Source organism: Penicillium odoratum (genome assembly GCF_028828045.1).
Source record: "Penicillium odoratum strain IBT 22623 chromosome Unknown utg000002l_segment0_segment0, whole genome shotgun sequence".
Classification (NCBI taxonomy): Eukaryota; Fungi; Ascomycota; class Eurotiomycetes; order Eurotiales; family Aspergillaceae; genus Penicillium; species Penicillium odoratum.
Window position 1 is genome coordinate 35,233 of NW_026643144.1, and position 16,831 is coordinate 52,063.

General features: G+C 46.4%; 3 protein-coding genes across 3 annotated transcripts; 1 reads left to right on the top strand and 2 right to left on the bottom strand.

The window, feature by feature from the left end:
* Positions 1-982: 982 nt before the first annotated feature.
* Positions 983-6,162, bottom strand: N7520_002064 (uncharacterized protein; the record flags this gene model as incomplete). Its single annotated transcript, XM_057135999.1, has 3 exons — positions 983-4,257; positions 4,312-5,521; positions 5,569-6,162. The coding sequence occupies 3 exons, from the start codon at positions 6,160-6,162 to the stop codon at positions 983-985; spliced, it is 5,079 nt and encodes a 1,692-aa protein (XP_056998685.1).
* An 840-nt stretch (positions 6,163-7,002) lies between these two features.
* N7520_002065 (uncharacterized protein) lies at positions 7,003-7,290 on the bottom strand (the record flags this gene model as incomplete). The annotated part of the gene is made up of 1 exon (XM_057136000.1): positions 7,003-7,290. The coding sequence occupies one exon, from the start codon at positions 7,288-7,290 to the stop codon at positions 7,003-7,005; it is 288 nt and encodes a 95-aa protein (XP_056998686.1).
* A 5,517-nt stretch (positions 7,291-12,807) lies between these two features.
* Positions 12,808-14,424, top strand: N7520_002066 (cytochrome P450; the record flags this gene model as incomplete). The annotated part of the gene is made up of 2 exons (XM_057136001.1): positions 12,808-13,212; positions 13,267-14,424. The coding sequence occupies 2 exons, from the start codon at positions 12,808-12,810 to the stop codon at positions 14,422-14,424; spliced, it is 1,563 nt and encodes a 520-aa protein (XP_056998687.1).
* Positions 14,425-16,831: the final 2,407 nt, after the last annotated feature.

Consider the following 16,831-nt stretch of genomic DNA (forward strand, 5'->3'; position numbering starts at 1 on the left):
TGATTTGTGCACTACCGGGTGTTGTGGCAATGGAGGAATCGAGGGGAACGAGTAAGAAAGAAACCTCTTGGATTGAACCCGAGCACTTAATGGCCTTCAATTGCTGACATGCTCACCTGGCTGTTAGCTACATTTGTGGAACGGGTCCTACGTTCTGCGGTAAAGGGAACTGTACATCGACATGCGATTACAAGGCCGAGTGCAACCCTGGAGGATGGCCGTCTTCTATGTATAACGAGACAAAATGCCCGTTGCAGGTATGCTGCAGTGATTATGGGTTCTGTGGTTTGTACTTCAACCAGTCATAGAGGAAGAGATGGACTGACATCCGCTAGGAACCACTTCCGACTTTTGCGGAGATACTACTGTCACTCGGCCTTCTTGCTCTGGAACCAGCTCTGATGCACGCACGATTGGATATTACGAGGGTTGGAGCTTGGAGAAATCATGTCAATGTGAGATCAGAACTCAGGCTTGGTACCCTAATACCTAGTACGATTGCTAATATGAATGCTCGACGCTAGTTATGACCCCCGATAAGATTCCCCTCGGATACTACACTCATCTTAACTATTAGACCTCATACCCGCCCGCGGGCGGCCCTCAGAGGGCGGCCTACGGACCCGCCCGCGGGCGGGCGGAGGGCCGGTCCAGCCTGCCTGTTGTTTTTATTGAGTGATGCTTCAATTTTTCATGTTATTGAGGGGAGTTGTGTTCGTTGTTTTGCATTAGATACAAGCAGTGTGAGAGATATACAATTATGCACGTGATTCCAGCCTCATTATCATCTCGGCAACCAGGATATTTCAACACTCCCACTCGCTGAAATCGTTCGTCAGAAAGATATCAGCGATCTTTTGTCATGGTTGCCAGGTCCCATTAAAACCTCCCAAAACCATTGGTATAAAGAAAGGAAAGGGTACCTGCATGCTCGGTTTTCTTTTTCCTTGTCTGATATGATGGCTCTTGTCCGACCGGGCTATTATTCAATGCCGAGGCCTTTCCGAAACCATTCAAATCTGTCTCGCGCAAGAGGTTTCGTAAAGCCATCTGCTATCTGCTCTGACGTTGGGATATATTTGAGTTCCACTGTGCCGGCGTCTTGGATCTCTCCTTGCCACTTTCGCTGGATTTCCATATGTTTTGTACGCGAATGATATTGAGGATTCGAAGCCAGCGCGATGGCTCCCTGGTTGTCGCCACAAATGATCGTTGCACGTTTTCCCTGGCCGATGTTCAGCTCGTGGAGAAGCCTTCTCAGCCAGATGGCTTCCTTGGTTGCTTGCGTCTGGCCCATGAATTCGGCCTCGCAGGTTGACAGGGCAACAATGTTCTGGCGCTTTGATTGCCAACTGATTGCTCCGCTTCCAATGTTGAACAGATATCCTGCCGTCGACCGTCTTGTCTGGTGACACCCAGCCCAATCTGCATCCGTGAAGCCACGGAGCATCTGAAGTTGACCTTTGTACGCAAGACCGAGGGATTTGGTGCCTTTGAGATATCGAAGGATTCGGCGGGCGAGCTTCATGTGTTGTGGACCAGGATTAACCAAGTGTCTGCTTGCCGCCGATACAGCGTATGCGATATCGCCTCTGGTCCCAAGCATGATATACATCAATGATCCGATCACACGTTGGTACTCTTTCTTTAAATTCGACGGGCAGATATATTCAGGACCGCTTTCTGGTAGGGGTGAGGTGTCTATAGGCGTGCTGGCATGTGCACTGTCCAACATTCCGAATTGTTGCAGGACCTTGTGCACGTAAGCCTCTTGGCTGAGATGGAGGATTCTGTTCTGTCGATCTCGCCGGATGGTTATGCCGAGGTAATAGCTGCACGGACCCAGATCTGTCATATGAAAACGGTTTCTGAGGCTTCTCTTGATCTTCTTTATCTCTGAAATGCTTGGTCCGATGATCAAGAGGTCATCGACGTATACTGCGATGTACACGCCGCTCCGAACAAAGATACTGAGATCGGCGTTGATAGGCTCGAAGCCAAGATTCCGAAGGAAATTGGTCAGCGTCTGATACCAAATACGAGGTGCTTGCTTCAGGCCGTAGAGCGCCTTGCGAAGCTTGCAAACCCTCGATGTACCGTCTGTGACGTGATGAGGCTGTTCAACGTAGATCTCATGGTCGATCTCGCCGTATAAGAACGCTGTTTTGACGTCCATTTGTTCGATCTCGAGATCCAGAGCTGCGGCAATTGCAAATAGGGCTTTGTAGCTCATCGGCTTGACCACAGAAGCAAATGTCTGATCATAATCGACACCTTCTTCCTGGGTGAAACCTCGGACTACCCATCTGCACTTGTAGCGAATAATTTCTCCGCTTGATCCTCGTTTGAGTTTGAAGATCCACTTTCCGCTCAGGATTCGACGATCTCTGGGAGGTTTTACCAGTTCCCAAGTCTTGTTTTGTTGAAGTGATTGTATCTCTTCGATCATTCCCTTTTCCCATTCGAGCCAGCGTGTATCATTCTTAGCCTGTCGAAGGGACTTTGGTTCGAAGGGTTCTATGTCTTCCGCTGCGACAGTCAAAAAGGTCGGAATGACATTTTTGTCAGGAATATTCATCAAGGCGAGTTCTTCTTGGTCATAACCGGATGTGTCTGGAGAGTTTTGTGTATCACGAAGCTTGAGTTCAGGGTGGCGTTCCAGTGAGTCTTTCTGCACTATGTGTTTTGCACCACCCTCTTGAAGCTCGGAATTATCTAGCCAATCTGGGATTCGCCCTTGCTGTGCATCGCCTTGTCGCTGGTCGCTACCCGGGGGTGAGTCAATCCTAGGGACGGAATTCTGCGAAGCAGGTGATAGAGGACCAAAGGTATCTTCACTCCGTGGAGGCGAAAAGGTTATGGCTCCTCGGCCAGCAACGGCGGGCTGCGAGTTATCATTACTACTCGACTGAGGCAGATGCACTTGCACTATGTCGTCCCATGATCCAGGCTGTGTCTGTTCTTGTGGTGCCAGGGATATTTGACGTCCCGAGGCTGGCACGGATGCATGTCGCATACTGGCCGACGGGTGATTTATTTGCCCCACCGTCTCACTCCCCCCTGCGGCAGCAGCCGTTGCCACAGGAAAGCTCTGCTGTTTGGCTCCCACGTCTTGTATGGTCTGCGTGGAGGGAGGTTCAAGGACTTCATAAAATTCTGCGTTTGGTGTGCCAATGATTCTGCCGTCTTCTAGTAGGACGCGATAGTTCGTATTGCCTTCGTATCCCAATAGTAGACATGGCCTTGTTCTTGGCTCCGTCAGCTTCTTTCTTTGTTTGGGCGGAATCAGATACTCTCCCTTGGATCCTATAACTCTCAGCCGTGATAGGTCAGGTTTGTCACCATACCAGGCTTGGTACGGAGTCATATTGCGTTTAGATGATGGTGATCGATTGGAAAGGTATGCCGCCGTTCGCGCAATTTCTGGCCAGAATTTTGGCGGCAACTTTGCATGCGCGAGCGTTGGTCCAACTCGATCGTAAATTGTCTTGTGGGTTCTTTCTGCTACCCCATTCTGCTGGTGCTGGTCGACACCCGTGACCTCGGCTTGAATCGCCCTTGAGAAAAGCGTGAATTTCATGTCTTCTCCCACTTGCTCCGGAATCCGGTCAAGGCGAATTCGCCTGCATTTGCGCTCGGGGCGCTCATTATGGTCGAGGAAGTACCGTAAGGATTCAACGACGTACTCTTGCCGCCGTGGTATGGGGACGATTTCAACCCATGCAGTAAAGTCATCGACAATGGTCAGCCAATAACGGCTGCCATCGAGGCCCTCCTCGAACGGTCCTGCAACATCGATATGCAGGAACTCCATGGCGTATTTGGCTCTTTTGCACACTTCTGAACGGCGATGTGGGACTTCGATCATTCTTCCCTGGAGACAAGGGTTGCAAGGTCCGCGTGGCGCATCATCTTTAATGCCGTGGGCTTGCTTTTTCAATCGTCGTATGTTCGCACCGCTTAGGTGGGCGAGCCTATGGTGCCAGAGTGCCGACTGCGGGCTGATATGGTAGGCAGGAAAAACAAGTTTTGCCCATAGGTCAAGCGCATAGACTCCATGGTATTGGCTCGCAGTGAACAAATTCTTTCCATCTGATTTGTTCCGAATGATGGCGCCATTGCTCGAGAAATCAATCTTTGCCCCCCGATTGAGAAGCTGCAACACTGATATGAGATTTGCTTGTGCGGTCGGGACGAACAACACGTCATCTAGGACGAGCCATTTCTTCCTCCCTCGGACATTGCATAGGACATTTGCTATTCATATGCCAGAAGGAGCCGTCGAGGTATCGACACTGCGTAACGGTGGACCATCATATTTGTTCATCTTGACGAATCTCGTGGCATTGTTACAAACGTGCTGAGCACATCCGCTGTCGACAATCCAGGCGTCGTTGATCGAAACAGACTTTGTGACCATCATACTGGGGAAGAAATCAAACGTGGCAACATTTCCTTCAACTTCGGTGCTGAAAGCTGCATTGATATCTTGTTTTGAGGCTTTTGTTGCCACAAATGTCGGCCTTTTGGGGTCTCTCGGTCCTTCTGAATCGTCGTCTTCATGATCCGTACTAGCTCGTCGCTTTGATAGATTGCGAACACCCGTGTGCGCCTCTTTGGGTCTTGGCCTGCGCGTCATTCTCTCCTTTTCTTGATCCTTCAGGTTAGGATCCTTTTTGAAGCAGTGTGACTCTCTATGATAGGGTTTCCGGCAGAAGGCACAGAAAGGAACATTGTTCATCTCGATTCGGCATGTTTTCCCATCTGGAGACGGTATGACTTTCCTGTCTCGAGGCTTCTGGCTAAGTGTGAAGGCAGGAAGCGCATTCGTATCGGTGGGCTGGTTGCCCAGCTGACCCTTCCTATGCTCCTCCTCAATGGCCTTATTTTCGATGTAGTCAAATGTAGGAGCTGCTTTGGTGATATTTCCGTCCTCGTCTCTGTCATTGACTATGTCCATTTGTCTGAAGATATGGTTGCGAAAGCTCTCATATTCCGGGCCTAATGCATGGAGGAAAAAGAATGTTCGTTCGATCTCAGAGGTGACACATGCGGGGTCGAGTAAAAGCTTCTCGGCATGAATTTTTCTGATCTCAGCTCTGAGGGCTTGTGCACTCCCAAATTTTGCTCGGGTGAGTGACATGTACCGTCTCTGAAGATTCACATATGTCCCTGAACCTTCTGGCTTGAAGTGTTCCTTTACCGCTTTGATCAGTGATTGGACCCGGGTGATTTCGAAGGCGTTTATCCGCTGAGCCGCATTGTGGGTCAACTTGGCCGCGATCATTGCCGAGTAAAATGTCTGGCGGTGGGTCCACTGCTCCGCCTCACCCTCTTCCATTGGTGGTGTTGTTCCATCTTTGGCGATAGGGGAGATTCGAAGAAACTCCTTGACCTTTTGATTCCACTGCGACCAGTCATTGGCATTATCGAGAGTTGGTATGGCGTGGTAGAATGAGCTCAAGCCTAGTTGTTCAAACTTGTTCGAATCCATCGTGATGGTGTTCAGGGCTCTTCGGTGCTGAAGAATTCAGCGCTTGATGAGTTACTTGAGCAAATTGAGAGAACAGAAAGCGTATGATCTGATGGCTCGGGGGACCGTGCCTCGAGGCCGAACAGTTCTAAGCTCGATATCTCGCTAGGTAGACTAGAGATGATAGAAGGAGAGTGCTCCGACGAGCTTGGAGTAGGTGTATGTGACGGAATGTATTCGCTGTCTGGTAGCTGGTTCGGCTTGGTGGAATCGCGATAGGACTCAAAGAAATGAGGAAAGCGGTCGCGATCCACCATATAACGTGGCTTTCGTTCTGCAAAGGTTGAGGGTCTGTTTGGCCGGAGGTTGTAGCGATTTTGGTTGTCACCATTGCCCAATGGTGTATCACTAATCTCGTTGTTTGCTGAGTTGTGATGACTTGAAACGTTGCGTTCTGTGATATGGCGGGGCCTTGTGTGGGCAGGTACGGCAGCGAGTGCTCGGCGTGTGCGCTCTTCTGGAGGTAGTCTCCTATAGGCCCGGCCGACTGCGTGTTGGGAAAGTGATGGAAACTTCGCCTTTTGAATTTGTGTGAAGCGCCAATGACGGATGCATCGAAGATAGCACACCGAATCGAGCTCTTCGTCAGACCAGTTATGCCCCTTGTACGACCCTTGCCTTCTTGCCATAAATCCGAAGAAAAACCGGATTGTCCTTGTTCGAGAGCATCAGGGTATTGATGAATAATGGTATCCAATCACGCTACAGAAGCTTCATCGTTATTTCTGGCTGGGTAATGTGATACGTCGGTAGCGGTGTGGCACGTCTGCAGCGGTGATACGTCCGTTATCTGTTGTGAAGCAGAACCATAGACTATGATTGGCCTGAGGGATATTCGTAGCGGTGTGACGATTTTGATCCGAATGTTGAGATGATTTCGCACAATCAATTTTCTCCTGGTCGTGAGAAAATGCCTTCTTTGTTGATGTCCTAAATGAGTAGTTCCAGTTTGGTCAATAGATGAAGCTATCACTTGACGGGGAAAACTTAGGAGCAGAGATAGTGTCTCCAATTTGAGGTAAGCGGTGCCGGGCTCATAACCTGTTGTTTTTATTGAGTGATGCTTCAATTTTTCATGTTATTGAGGGGAGTTGTGTTCGTTGTTTTGCATTAGATACAAGCAGTGTGAGAGATATACAATTATGCACGTGATTCCAGCCTCATTATCATCTCGGCAACCAGGATATTTCAACACTGCCCGCGGGTCGGGCTGGTCTGTTACTAGCCCTCATGAGGGCCGCCCGCGGGCTTTTCGAGGGCCGACAAACAGGACAAACAGTACACATACTTTTGAAGACCCATACTCGCATAAATTATGCAGTTTTTCAGCTGTATCTTTAGGTATTTACTTTACACTACTCTTACTGATTTTGACTAGGGTAGTAGTATTTTCTTATGGATTGATAAAAAAGATGAGATAAGTGAGATAAGTGATTTATGAATGGTATTTGCAGCTACTAGATATATGTCTAGTTCGAAGTTTTCCGGCGCTTCCAACCCTCAGTTTCATATCCATTAAGAAGTGTTGAGCGCTGCCGAACCCTCCCTGAATAACGCTGTGTACTAGGTAAGCTAGGCTCACCACTAGTTTCATCCTCTATTAGAGTCCGCTGGCTCTGTTCAACTTCAACAAGGGGCTGGGCTAGGCTAAGAACTTGGGTTCTTGGCGAAGATGCATCACTATCACCATCACTATCATGACCACAATCATCATCTTCCTCATTATCACTGATAGGCTCGAACTGCTGGATAGACATATCCTTCTCCTCCTGGCTAGCCTGTCTCTCTTCAGATGAAAGGTATTCATTGATCAAGGCTCGATGGCTATCTTCAATCTCAAATCTCGATGTGCACATGAACATCATGAGATCCTGAATAGTTGATGGCTTTAGAGAGCCACGCCGATAGTGACAGATATCCCGAGCGGAGTTAAAAAGCCGCTCAACGCCTGCACCTGTGGCTGGTATTGAAAGGATATCTCGTGCAAGATTTGCAAGAGCAGGGAACTGGTGCTGATGGTCTCTCCAAAACGTACACACAGGGGTACGCACAATACCTATAGTATAATCTATCTTAGTATAATTAAATAGTATAGATAGTGCATAGATAGTATAACTTACCACTATTCAGATACTCTTTGATCTCATCATATTCACCGGTAAATGAAGGATAGGAGTCTTCTGCCCCACACTCCATCTCAAGCTCTAAAATACCAGTATCTGCAGATAGTTGGACTCTGGATGATGATTGTGTCTCTGAGTAGTGTTGTTTATAGGCTTGAAAGTAGTCTTCAAGGCTTTTGCGGTATTTTATGCAGTAGTCGATATCTGGATCGTCCCAATCCTTATCTTTGAAGAAGTCGAGCTTCTGTTGTGGTGAGAGGATAGTACCGATGGCGTAAAGGTCATTATCAATCTCATCAGTCATACTGTAGTAATGTGAAAGCTTCTTCTCTGCTGCCTCTAGGGAGAGAAACATAAGCTGCTTCCATACTACCTTCTTCCTCCTTAAGGCACTCTTTGCCTTTTCAAGATGATTAAAAAGCTTATTGTAGATACTGAAAACCAGATGAATACTCACGTCCTTAGTCTTAGACAGAAGGGTGGTGAATTTGAAGAAGGGCTGGGTAATGTAAAGCAGATAGTCAATCTGTCTCCACTCTTCTGCACTTAGCATAAAGTGATCCTGGTCATATTGAGAGCAGAACTCATCAAAGACCGATTGAAGCCGCTTAGCACGTCGAAGCATAAGAAAAGTCGAGTTCCAGCGAGTCCGTACATCCTGGATTGGAACAAGCCTTGGCTCTTCGGTCTGAAGATTGTAGAAAGACTCCCGTCGTTGTGGGCTAGCGTTGATATAGACCGCAAGGTTTCGGACCTAAGTTTTGATAGAAAAGTTAGTTAGATAGATAGAGAGGGTGTGTAAAAGTGTTGCTGATTTCTGTAGAAAGTATCAACTCCTGAATTCTTAGGCTGCTAGATAATGTCTGAATTGATAATGTATTGGGTAGATAGAGGGTAGGGGATAGAGGAATGGGTTTTTGTGCACAAAAACCCATCTCTTGGAGCATAGAGAGTAGGGTGTAAAGATCAAAGAAAAAGTCAAAGAATCAAAATTTTTGTGCACAAAAACGCATCTCTAGACCACATACCTTATTAAGCGTATCAACAATTTCTCTCTTCTGCTGCCTTGCACGAAGGATTCGAACACGATCATCCGACCAATTGATCTCTGTGCTATCATTCTTTGGTATTGCCTTCATCTTCCCCAAAAGGTCGTTTAAGCTAAGTTGGATAATATGGGCAATGCAAGGAATCCGCACAATTGTCGAGCTACTGCTTAGCTCTAACGCCTGTAGTGACTCTTGGATACTTGCGACCATGGTGTTATTGTTTGATGCATTATCCGTAGTGACTGTAAGGACTCGATCTGTAATCTTGTGCTGCTGAAGGATCTTCAAAACAATATCACTTAGATTCACACCTGTGTGGGATCCAGATAGCGGTTCAAAGCCAAGAAGGACTTCTTGGTACTGCCAATCTTGATCAAGAAAATAGCCAGTGATAGCCATGAAAGCCTGTCGAAATGGAGAGGTCCAGCAATCGAGGGCAATCGAAAGCTTTGCGTTTGGAGGGAGCTTCTGAAGAATAGACTTCTGTTGTTCCTGAACGGATTGCCGTAGTCGCGAACGTATCACGACTGCAGATGGAATCTGTGGCTGTATTGGGGCGAGCCGGGCGAATGAAATAATTTCACGAAATTGTGGGTGCTCGATAAACTGGAAGGGGAGACGGGAGAGGGTAAGAAGCTGTAAAAGCTTCTGCTCCCATGCTTCTTGTGTAAAGGTAGTTGCTTTGGTTGGAGTATTCTGTATCTAATAAGGTAGTAAAAGTCAGACATTATTCATAGAATAGTTAAAATAACATACCGCGGTAGCTAGAAGTCCCTTGATATTACCCTTTTGGGTAGTGGAATTTTTGCAAGTTGGTCCAGCCATATGCCGATTAAGGGCAGTTGTTCCATATCGACTATGCCCAGGGTGATCTAGGACTTTATGGCATTTCCGACTTTTTGCCCCTGGTTTCCCAGATCTTACGTCCGCAACTTCATCAAAGTGTTCCCAGCATTTAGCTGTCCGATTACTACCCCAATGTATCTTCTTTGTCTTTCCAAAGTCTGTCTCTAGCCACCATGCCACAAAGTCATCTTTTGACATCTTGTCAAATAGGACAAACGCTGTTGAACGACCAGGACCAACACGCTGGAGTGAGGGAGGAATCAGAGGTGGTAGGACCGGCGTAAGAAAACCAGAGTTTGACGTAGTATCCTCAGGGGTAGGGAGTGGCTCGTTTAATAAAGGGTGAAAAGGGTCGTTAGCTACTGGATCGCCGTCGTAAATAGATGAAGAGTAGATATCTGAGAACTGAGACATATTGGATATTATCAATAAGCGTAATATTAAGAGGAAGAATAAAAGAAGGACTTAGCAGCAATAAGGACAGACATACATAAACCACAGTTTCAAGCACGCGAAGTTGACTAGTCGCGTTATGATTATTCTAAGAGAAGTAATCATAGTGATCATAGTAATCATAGTATGATCTATCATACTATGACCCACTTTTTCTACTACTACCTTCCCCTATTGGTCAGAATTTGAGCGCTAGTTGAGGGCCGCCCTCGAAAAGCCCTCGAAAAGCCCTCGAAATATGCGGGCGGCCCTCAGTTCAATAATCCGCCCTCAAAAAATGGGTAGTCGTGATGCCCCCCCCCAAAAATCTTCCACAAACTCTTCTACCAAATCATAATTTCTCACACTTTACTATTATACCATATATAATTTAATAGTAATTACTAGCAATATATCAAGTAGTTATCGTAATTTTACCTTATGATTCAATTTTTAATCATAAATACTAGCATTCGAGATTTAAAGAGAGTATTACTAAGTTCCTATGGAGGATACACTATATACCCTAAGTGCAAATATATATTTCTACAACTTCAACTTGTAGACTTCGCAACATTCAAAATTACCAACCCTATCTTCATAATAGTAGGCTAAAAGTGAATAATATCTATATTACCTATCATTATATACTATAATACTACTTGATTTCTTAAAATTTCTCAATAATAATAAGGAAATAAAGTAGAAATGAAAGATGGAAACCAGAACAGTGTTAAAAAACAGTAATCTATTAGGATGACTGAGCAATATTATGCGTCTAAATTAGGAAAGGTCAACTTTTTTTATGTAAATGCGGGCGGATGAGGGCCGCTCGAGGGCGGCCCTCTGAGGGCTGAGGGTCCGCCGAGGGCCGGTAGTACCGGCCCTCCAACTGGTGCGGGTCGGGCTGAGGGCCGGGGGTACCGGCCCTCAAAACGTTTTTAATGAGGTCTAGTACCAGCCCGGCCAAAGCAGCCGATACAAGCAGTATACAACGCCCGGGTAGGTAATGCCCGAGGTGTCCTATCACTTAGCAAGGGCATTAGTCCTAAAGATAAAGAAGATGACTATTCTGCTAGGAAACAATAGTAGATAATAGGAGAGGAGCGAGGGTAATTCCTTACCTTTTCTATCTCTATCCTATCGGATATTCCCAGTAGAACAAAGACAAACCGCTCCTACTATTAACAAAGGTTAAACTAAGGCTGAGACCTCAACATCAAAGAATCTCTCATTTAAGAATTTTACGCAGATTGCGTGATCGAAACCCCTTTGTTTTGCAGGCGACAGATGGTCGTATCGCCCTGCTTTCTTTATGAAAACTAATGCGTGTTCTTTTCTACAAACACTATCCTATCAACTCTCGGTTCTGTCTTTGGTTCTATATTTAGCAATTACTTAAAGGGTCTGGTCAACTAGGGCAGTTGCCCCTTAGAGGGGGGATAATTATCACGAAACTAACAAGGAGTATCTGGAAGTTCTCTCATGTGACCTCAGCTGACCTTACCGAGAGAGTGCGGGGTATAAAGCCCATCTCTCTCTTAGTACCTACGATTCCTTCAAGAATCAGTTTTGATAAAAATCTGATTACTGCTATTTTACAACCCATCTATTCTCCCTTTATCTTATCCATAAACCCTAACACTTATATAGCCTATGTCAGGGTACAGGCTGGCAGGGTTATAATAGGAGAAGACCGGCGGGATCGGGTCGGGTTCAGAGGGTTTCTAATTGATCCGGCAGCAGGTCGGCGGACGGTCTAGCGTAAGCTATTATATAAGACGTAGCTCGAAGAGCTACAACAGGATCCAGATCGGAAGTGCAGATAAACAAAATATAGATCACGTGCCTGTGATCTCCCTTATCGGTCCTAGCGGGTCCCTACGGACCCTATCAGGACACACCGTGACAGCCTATATGATTTAGCTAAGCCTAAAGTAGCTACTTAGATAGATACAAGTAGGCCCTAAGAATAATGTAATTAATCTTATTTAGTCTAAAGATCTCTCCTATAATAAAAGGGGTATAGAGGATCATTTGGGATCTATGATACTGAATAAGGGTCTCCGCCGGTACCAGTGCCGACGTAGTCGTGTTCAAGAATCTCTTGGGTGATAACCCCTTGATCGGTCAACAACCGCCAGTATGGTGTACGCCCACCAAAAGCTCCAAATTTAGTTGGAGACCTCTCAACCATGATGCTCAAAGACACTGACTTTGGCAAAAGCCGAATTGCGTAAAGAACCTGTGACACAAGACCTATGTATATGGCCAAGACCTGGGCAGGATGACCGTAGCAAGTGAAGCAAGAGATATTCTCAGAAATGTGAAATCCGTCATGGCTGGTCGCGGCTCACAAAGTGAAAAAATTGAGGATTTTTGCTACGTCCGGTGTAAGATCTTTGCTAGCACGGAGTATAAAACTTGTTGTTCACTTTGAGTAGAATCAAGGTTATTTCTTAGGGCAGGATGGGAAATTGCCTGGCAGAAAAATTCTTGGCCCTGTAAACGACATAATCTGCAAGCAAGGGATATTATGCTGATGAGCAGATTAATCTACAAGCAAGGGGTATCGCGCTGATGAGTATCCTGATCAGCGTTACATTGATTCATCGGTGAGATAAAATGTCTGAAAGAAAGCGAAGCCCGAGTCGGCCCGACTTGATATCTGCTAAGCATTTCATTTTCTCCGACTCTTGATGATTCCTGATGAATTTCATTGTATTCCTTGAGTGTCCTCACTCAATCTTCTGTGCTACGTCTATCCATTCAACTGTCTTTCGTGAGCGCTAAAAGCTCCGTCTCTGAACCCAAAATCAGCAACATGGCCTTGATATTCATCGTGGGTTTCGCAACTGCGGCCTTCGTGCTGCAGATTATCCGCATGGTGATCGACTCATGGCAGGTTGCGCGCAACGCCAAAAAGCTAGGCTGTGGTAATCTTCCTAGGTATCCTTGCAAGGATCCAATTGGAATCGAAACCCTGAAGCAATCTCTGGTAGCAGTCAAAGAAGAGACCTTGCCTGAGTTGGCAGAGAAGCGCTTTGAAGTTATGGCCAAGCAGGAGAGGCGCTACGTCACTACCTTTATGATTCGCAACCTCGGGCGCGATGGCATTTTCACCATCGATCCCAAAAATATCCAAGCGATTCTAGCAACTCAATTCAAGGATTTCGAACTCGGTGATTCTCGTCGGAGGGCTTTGCACCCCTTGCTCGGCACTGGTATTGTAAGCTGATGACCCTTTCTCTCCCCGTCTAGTGTGGCTACTAACAGCATTTAGTTCACTGCCGACGGTGAAGACTGGTCCAGGTCTAGAAGTCTCCTACGCCCTCAATTCACCCGGGAGCAAGTCAGTCGTCTAGATTTGGAGGAAGAGCATGTACAGAAGGCGATGAAGGCGCTGCCCGTCGGAGCCAACGGCTGGACCGCCTCAACCGACATTCAGAATATCTTCTTCCGCCTAACTATTGATTCTGCCACAGACTTTCTCTTTGGTGACAGTGTTGAGAGCCAGCTTGGTGGCCTGAACGGCTTGAATAGACCTGAAGATTCTTTCGCTGGATACTTCGACTATTCGCAATTCATCTGCGCGCAGCGTGGTCGATTTGAGAGGCTTGCCTTCCTCGCTGAGACCACCAAAAGCAAAATTTCAGACAAAAAAGTGCAAGCCTTTGTTGACAAGGTCGTCGCAACCGCTCTAACGGCCGCCAGGAATGGCAAGAAGAATCGCAAAGAAGGAAATTCCCCTTATGTGTTCCTTGACGCTCTTTTGGAAGTAACTCACGACCCAATCGAACTGCGCTCACAACTCTTGAACATCCTTCTAGCTGGGCGTGATACTACTGCATCCCTCCTCAGCTGGACCACCCTCCTTCTTGCCCGTGACCCTGCCGTTTTCAATAAGCTTCGCGAAACCGTAATCTTCACATTTGGTACTTACTCTAACCCCCAACCCATTACATTTGCTGCTCTGAAGTGCTGTCAGTACCTACAGTATGTTTTGAATGAAGTCCTCCGTCTCTACCCCGTCGTCCCATTCAATCGCCGCAATGCTACCCGCGATATTACCATCCCTCGCGGTGGTGGTCCCGAGGGTGAAGAACCTGTCTACGTTCGCAAGGGTCAATCTGTCTTCTATACCACTCATGTCATGCATCGCCGAAAAGACCTCTGGGGCCCCGATGCCGACGAGTTCAAGCCTGGTCGCTGGGCCAACCGCAAGGCCGGTTGGGAATATATTCCCTTCAATGGTGGCCCGCGTATCTGCCTTGGTCAACAGTTCGCACTCACAGAAGCCGGGTACGTCATTGTTCGACTTTTGCAGCGGTTCGATCAGATTCAGGATATGAACGCGAATCGCCAGATTCGACAAAGCTGGGGTTTGACCAGCTCGCCTGCCGATCGCCTTACTGTCCGCATGCATGAGGCGGTTGAGTGAACATTCCGTTAGGGAGTTGTCCTTGCTTAGTGGAAACCATTTGAGTTGTTTACTTCTTTCCTACTTTTTACCTACCTTGCCTGCGACTAGAAGTAGCAATATGGTGCGCCGAATACCCGACCGTGATTCATAGTTTAGTTCCTGGCTTACAGTGTATGTAACACCCGCCGTCATGCCAAGAGATCGAAATCTTCCCTGCAAAGCCTCACGGGATATTTTACTAGTCAAAGAAACGCATATTCGTGTCCATAGTAGATACCATCCTCAATTTTTCCTGGCTTGATCTTGATGTGACTCAAGTTATCCCAGGAACTGCTCTCAGCTCGAAAGAAAAGGTTTACAAGCATGATGCATGCAGTTATCTTTAGAGTATCTGAACTTCCATTAATGCTGTTGTTCTGCTGTAGCTGTATGAGAGCGTATCACTGGCTTGGGACGTAAAGGCATGTCTCATGGGCCGCCATCAGCCATTTACAAATGCTGGGGCAACACTGGCAGAGCTGGTCTACGTTAACATTTCGTACTCGAGCTTATATCTTATCTTCTCCAGGATCTGTATTTCTTTCCTTTTTAACTGCTTAAACATTTTGTTTTCTGAATATACCAGAGTGGAGGAGGCGTTGGGCGATGGATTCTTTTACTTCTAGAAAGAACGCAACATGAACCAGTCTCGACCCCTCAGTTTGAAGCTTTTGGCTGGTTCGCCATTAATTTTGTGCTGCTTGTGGTGCTGCCGCGACTTTCCTCTCGGTGATCAACACCATGGTAGACTTGCCTTTTTTTGTGGCATCATTCTTTCACATTGAACAAAAGTCCTATTTCCGCAGTAGTTATGTCCTCCTCACTTCAGTTTTCAAATTCCATTGCTCGCGTATATCAACCTTTCTCTGCAACTCAGGGTCGGCTGTGTTGGTGCCTTCACGATTTTCAACAATAAATGATCGTCGATCATTGAGGGTAATGGCTTGCTTCAATGCTATGCGTACCCGATCTTTTACCATCAGGACGGTCACTCCCAAGTAATCCTTCGTCGGCCCATAAAAAGAATATCGAATTCATTTTCACTTCGTCTGTCAGTCTACTCCAGTACGGAAGGACCCCAAACTTTAGGCGCATGTCATTTGAATTGACCTCTTCCGCAATCTCCAGTCTGTCTATGATTAATACTGAAGCGTCTGGAAGGCAGGTAGTCAAGTTATCCAGTCATTAGAATTAATGCTGATGTGGAAAATGGTTCAGTTTAGTCTTGCATCTGCTGAATCTATAAGAACTGAACCGAAGGGCTTTTGATGGTCTTTAAATTAGTCCAGGCTGCAAAGACAGTGAGTGACCATGTCCCTCATGGGCTTCTTACTGATTATTCATTGTGATCAAAACCATCCACCACTGTACACAGCTGACTTGGCCATTCTAGAATGCAGCGCGCAGCATCAGATGGCAAATCAAGTTTGATTATTGCGGAAGTTTCAAATATTTTATCCTACGCTGGCAACTCAACATAGAAAGGCGACCGTTCTATCATGAGCCAGCCAACGTCTTATAGTCACCCTGGTCCGTTGCCTCCGCCTGTTACCCTACCCAAGGTTGCATTTTGAATCCTAGTCCGGATATTATCACTTGAAGTCTTATTTATTCGTCCTCTATATTCGTCAGAAAACATCGCCGATGCCTCTTTCTTATCGTAAGACAAACATCGATATGGCACTTGCCACGAACAAGCCGTACTGCCTCATCGTCCTCAAGCCAAGCTCGATGCACGACCGACAGGATTATTGGTTCCCTATATAGTTGTTTCTTCGTTGCTCCAAAGCATATGTTAACCCGGCTCTTCGTCCATTCTTCTTTGAAGTCCCGATACAGGAAAGCTTGATACCCTTTAATTGACAATATGGTGGTATTCCAAACGTGTTTCATCTCCTCCAGCTCCATCCCATTGAATCAAATGTTAATTATCACTGCTTAAAATCTATCTTCTTCCTGACGGCTGTGAATCTCTGGTCCCACTTCCGATTCAAAGCCTCCAGCAAACGAATATTAGTCCCATGCTGAGCCAAGCTATCGCGGTATCCAACGAGAACGAAGGGCATCCCATCACCGATAGCCACTAGAAATACCACAATTTCTCAGAAAGCAGCGTTGACCTGTCATGAATCAATACGGGTCACAGTCATAGGCTAGCTTTATTAGAGCCCTTATAATGCTTGATTATTGAGTCGTCGATCTATAATCGTACCGTCAGTAGCTAGCGTTAGGCCTTATACAGACTCGAGTCTAGATATATATAGGATACACTTGGATACGCTAGGTAGGTTCGCTTAGTTAAATTATTTATGGGACCTACGATGAGTATTGTAGAGACTAAGAAGGATATCCCTTCTGACTAGAGTTTGTCTTATATAAAGCTGAT